Source organism: Papaver somniferum, unplaced genomic scaffold (genome assembly GCF_003573695.1).
Source record: "Papaver somniferum cultivar HN1 unplaced genomic scaffold, ASM357369v1 unplaced-scaffold_132, whole genome shotgun sequence".
Classification (NCBI taxonomy): Eukaryota; Viridiplantae; Streptophyta; class Magnoliopsida; order Ranunculales; family Papaveraceae; genus Papaver; species Papaver somniferum.
Genome location: NW_020622381.1, coordinates 17,257,905 through 17,263,679, shown reverse-complemented (window position 1 = coordinate 17,263,679; position 5,775 = coordinate 17,257,905). Strand labels below are relative to the sequence as shown.

At 38.4% G+C, this 5,775-nt stretch overlaps 1 protein-coding gene across 1 annotated transcript; it reads right to left on the bottom strand.

Annotated features, from left to right (window-relative positions):
• Positions 1 to 462: 462 nt before the first annotated feature.
• On the bottom strand, positions 463 to 2,187 carry LOC113332872. The gene is made up of 3 exons (XM_026579370.1): positions 1,548 to 2,187; positions 1,196 to 1,373; positions 463 to 1,081 (listed from the first exon to the last, which is right to left on the bottom strand). The coding sequence occupies exons 1-3, from the start codon at positions 2,185 to 2,187 to the stop codon at positions 463 to 465; spliced, it is 1,437 nt and encodes a 478-aa protein (XP_026435155.1).
• Positions 2,188 to 5,775: the final 3,588 nt, after the last annotated feature.

The window sequence follows — 5,775 nt, the reverse complement described above, 5'->3', positions numbered from 1 at the left end:
ACACAGCCCAATTTTTTAAAACATTTTTAAGAAAAGACCACTCCAGCTTATCATAAGATTTGGACATATCAAGTTTTATGGCAGCAATGCCTTCAGTTTTGTCATTGTGATTGACAACATATATAGCCTCATTAGCTAGAAGAATATTATCAGAAGTACTCCTCTTAGGAATAAATGCACTTTGATTTTGGTAAATTATGTTATTCATAAAAGGCTTCAATCTATTGGCTAAAGTTCAGGAAAGGATTTTATAAATGAAATTACACAGACATATAGGTCTATACCGAGAGACCAACTAAGCAAGTGGCACTTTGGGGATAAGAGCAATATTGGTATGGTTAAAAACTTTCGCGATATGTCTAGTTCTAATGCAAGTCTGAGTCATCTCAATGACACCCCCCCAACAATATCCCAATTCTTTTGATAAAAAATACCAGTGAAGCCATCAGGTCCTATAGCCTTTTATCCTCTCATTTGGAAAACAACATTCTTTATCTCCTCTGGGGAAAGAGGAGAATTTAGATGAGCATTATCAGCTTCTGAGAACTTGACAGGAAGGTATTGAAGGATTTTATCCTGGAATAGTTGGGGATGGGAAGAATAAAGAGTTTTGAAGTAATTTATAAATGACGTACCAATACTATTTCTATCAGTTTGAATAGTATCAGAAGAATCCTTAATCCAACTAATAGCGTTTCTCTTTCTTCTCAAGAGGGTAACTCTATGAAAATAGGGTGAGTTTTTGTCACCTTTCATAAGCCAGACCTCTCTAGACTTGTCCTTCCAATAGAGTTCATCTGGATTGTATAGATACTCTAATCTAGATCTAAGTCTAGGTATAGAGCTAAAATTAGTATGATTGGAAGTTTGGATATCAACTATCTCTTCCCTGGTAGTAGATATATTGGTTTGAATATTACCAAATGAGGATTTATTCCAATCTCTAAGACCTTTCTTGGTACTCGGAAGTTTAGCTTTAAGCTTATAGGCAAGGGAACCTATCACATTGACAGACCAAAAATTAGCTATAATATCTCTACAAGTGGGGTCTTCAATCCACATATCCATGAAGTGGAAGGGCCTAGGCATACAAATGTCTTCAAAGTTAAAACCTATATGCATGGGGCAGTGATCATAAGAGTCTCTAGGTAAATTATTAACACAAAGTTTAGGAAATTAGACTTCAGCAGATTACTTAATAAGAAATTTGTCCAATCTTTCAAGAATAAGATCAGGACCTTGTTGCATATTGGACCAAGTAAACCTAGGACCAGAAAAACCAGGATCATGCAAGTTAAACGCAGAACAAAATTTTCTAAGGTATTCAAAATCAGAGTCATCAACTTCTAGACCACCATTCTTATCCTCAGTGCCTAAGAGGGCATTAAAATCTCATACAAAGAAAACTGGGTCATCTAGTGGTGTTGGAGGTAACTTGCATTAATTTTCCCAAAAGGCTTATCTTAGATTACTATTAGGTTCAACATATATGAAATGTATGTGACAAAGTTTAGAGTGGATGATGTCAGTGGATGTGACACAGATACCCCTCAAGCTGGATGAAATAATGTTCAGGTGGATCTCTTTTTTCCAAGCAAGCACAAGACCGCCACTCCTCCCAATACTTGGGACATTAAAAATGCAAGGAAAACCCATGTTCCTTAATCCTCTAGCAGCCAAATCTTTATTCATTTTTGTTCCCGACAGAAAAATGATATCAGGGTTTATGTTTCTACACAGCATGTTAAGTTCCTTATTAACAGTTCTCTTTCCAAATCCTCTAATATTCCAGCAAGCCATGTTGACATTGTTGACAGTGAAATGATTGATAGGACTAGAAATATTAAGATTGTCAATAACAGGGGAAGAAGGATTTGAGTTTACCTGAGTGGTAGGAACAGAACTATCACCAAGCTGAGAATTGTTAGATCCACCCATTTGAGAAATATCTTGAGTAGAATCGAGACTCATATTAGCAACATTTTGAAGAGAATTATTGCAGACACCATTATTACTTGGGGATTCGTCAACAGGAACATTATAACTACCATAAGGATCAACCAGTGAATGGATGTTGAGGGTACAATTTGATAAGTTGATGGTGGGTAAATCTCCCAATTTAGTGATAGAAAGACAGAGTTGAGCATAATCCGGTTTAGATACTTCATGTTTTTCAGGAATAACCATTATGCTATCTAAAGTACAAGAACTAACTCTAATGCGTTTCCTCAGATCGTCTCTTGGATTGATCTTCCTTTTTAGATTTGATAAAGCATCATGCTCAGCAGTTGCAGAAATTACTTCTCCTCTAGTGAAAGTAGGAGCCTAAGTTGGAACGATAGCTGTTTTGAATCTCCTTGAAGAGTTAGAGGTACGAATATGACCACGATTCACCGATTCAGGGATAGGAACATAGGCCTCAACAGTAACATTATGAGTCGTAACTTGTTTGAAAATAACAGGTAACTCATTGTTCATTTGAGTTGAGTTATGTTGAATCAGACCAACATCAAAGATTTCTAGAACAGTAGATCGACTGAAAAAGGGACACATTTAAAGGTTGCTCATTAATCCCCTTTTGAATAGTTTTCCCATGGTGGTGAACGTTCTCCTTAGATTTATCTTTATCATTTCCAGGAACAACAGATGATTCGTCCTGAGTATCTGGAACTATATCACTTTGGGTCATGATAATATCTTTTGATTGATAAGTGGTGGGTTCTGAAACCTACAATTAATTACTGCAAGTGCACAACGTCTAACTAGTAGACAATGGCAAGTACAGGTCGTTCCCACGAGGAGCGTGAAAATACTACTACTAACTAATATCAAAAATAACCAATCAGATTTAATACTTTCAGAAATTACAGAACTAAGAAAGCACAATTAACCAAGAAAATGAGAATTGGTAACCAGGGTTTTATGAAATCCACTACTACTTCTATTTAATTACTGAAATGAAACATAATTATGAATATATATTTATCTTTCGTTCTATTGACATCACCTATTATAAGCATAGAGTCACAAATATCACTGGTATACCCTAAGCATAGTGCATCAAAAAGAATAAATCCAAGCATACACCATCAAATTGCATCAGTGATAAAATTATACGAAACTAAATATTAATTCACAAATATTATTTGACTCTTCTAAGCATAACTCATCAAAGTTTTTAACAAAGCATGGACTATCAAACAATGAGACCAAACATATTTGTAAGATTATCAATCACGCGCATAGGTTTCTAGAACCGTCAATGCAACAACTCATTTTCCAGTTAATCGATAAACAATAATCAAAAAATTAATCAATTCAAATCATAATGGTCTATTACTTCATAATTCAATTCAATTAAAAATAGCCTAAAACCCCAAGTAACTTCAACCATAAGAACCCTAGTTATAAAACTATTAGCAAGACATGGCTTTCTCAAAAGCCATAAACATGTTAAAAGAGAAATCACTTGCTAATCAAAAGATAGAATTCTAAGCAAAACTTCGAACCCTATCTCTAGTTGCGGCACTGTGGCCGACTTCCAGCCCTCCCTGTCAAAGAACTCCGCTCCTCTCTAAATACACCAAAAGAAACTGTCCGTAACTCCTCCTCCAATTAGCTTCCACAATCAAGCCAGAAATCATTTACTTTCCTTATCCGAGCAAAAGAAATAATTCCCATTCAATGTATAAACTGTTGGAATATTTTCAACGCCGCTAACCAAAGGGGGGTCCTGGGGGGCATCGCCAGGTGCAAAACCTATTCCCAACAGGTGCAAAACCCTTTATAAATAGCTTCTCCCAGTTTCGTTTAACATATAAGAAAAATCAATCTGTTTTCTCTGTTTCAAAAAGCATCATCAGAAATCAGAAATCTCTTTGTGTGTTCTTGATTGAATCAAGGGGTACAAACCTTGAATTCAGTTTTCGTTGCAGGGCTTTCATTGTATCCTGAAGGCAATATTTCGCATACCTGTTGTAATCGCCAATTGTTATTGGGAGGGTAGAAATATTTGTCTAAAAGAAATTTATACAAGCCTTGAAAGTTTTGGAGTGCAACACTTTCTTCTCTGTGTCATTCATCCTTTGTGAAACCCATTTTTTTCCAACATAAACAATTAGCTCCCACGATCTCCTCTGCATCCATATATTTAACTTCTATATATATCTCCCGGATCTTCTTAACTAACTGACCGAATATCTCCACTAACAAACTGCCAAGACTCCGGCTCGATCCACTTCTGGCCAGCTAAAATTCATCACCAATCGGGTGCCGTAGCTCGCAATCACAAAACCATCTCACCACCGACTGCACACCCACGGCAACAAATCCTGCTCCTTGTCTTTGAATTCCCAGCTTAACCTTCTCGTACACAGTCCAATACCGTTCAGTCGATCACCAGCACCAGCTTCTTCTTTCCTGTCTGCAATCACCACCTTCGCTACTGCAACATGAATCGACAACAGCACAGCTCCCTTTTCGCCCCATTGCTGCAGTCAATCTCCAATTCGCTCATTCACGTCTGTAAACACAACTGCTATCCTCCATTCGAACAAACTTCTTTTGATTCTCTCACCATCATACTTCCCTCGAGCATAAGCCCACCAATTCTCGGCACAAGATCACCCAAATCAACATTCCTTCTTGACTGCTTTCACAGCACCTTATCTCAGCCAACATACGAAGCTCTTCTTCGTCTGCTGAGTTTCATCATCGCTGGTTGCACAAGCTCAACCAATTATCCTCAAGCTGAATCCATTTTCGACCACTGACTTTAGCTTCTTCGTCTGTAATTATCGTCACCCATCTTCTTTGCAGCTTTCATCCACCACACAAAGTCCATCTCAGAACCGAGCTCTATAAAGAACCCATTTAGAACAGCAACCCACCAGCGTGTGATATAGACCATTCTCCACTGCCGATTGCAATCATCCTCCATCGACTGCAAAGCTCAACCACTAACCCTTGAGGCCAAACAACCAAACCATTATAGAGAATCCACTGCCATTCATTACTCCGGCACAATTTTAGTTCAACCCGTCTCTCCACCCATTGGCTGCTAACGATTGCCGATAACTCTGCGTATCCATCTTCTTTGCAGCTGTTCACTTCTACCACCATCAGTTCGAGAATACAAAGCACACAAGTCTTCTAGTAATCAGCTAATTGAACCCTCGACACCTTGAATACAACGGCAGCTTCACTTGGACAGAAACCCCATCGAACTCCAATTCTTACTCAAGCAATTACACTAACAGTTTGCAGGCAACTTCAGGTGCAACCAACTACAGAAATCGTCTCCAGCAACACCAGTTCACCGTTTCCTGCACAATCGAAGTTTCAGCACAAACCCATCATTTACAGCCATGAAACCAATTCATCTAATAGCTTTCTTCGTCACTTCATTGTCCAACAACAACCCAAATTCGAACACAGCAAACTCCCAACAGTATCTACCATGAATATCCAAAACTGTTTTCGCTTACAGATGATGACGAAGACTTGGTTGCGAGTGAATAACGGCAGCTGCTTGAAACCCTTTTTCTTTTAGAGAACCACCAGCTCGAACATTGATATTATTGATGAGAAATAAGACAACGGACGAAGTGTGCCTTCTGACATATGGCGGGGAGTTGGCCATATCCACTTTTCTCTTAGCAGCTTACGTGTTTGGAAAACACATTTCTTTGTTTTGGTGTACTAAATAAACCCTGTCCGTCTCTATTAGGGCTGTCAATGGGTACCCATTACCCGGGTCCGGAACCGGAACCGACG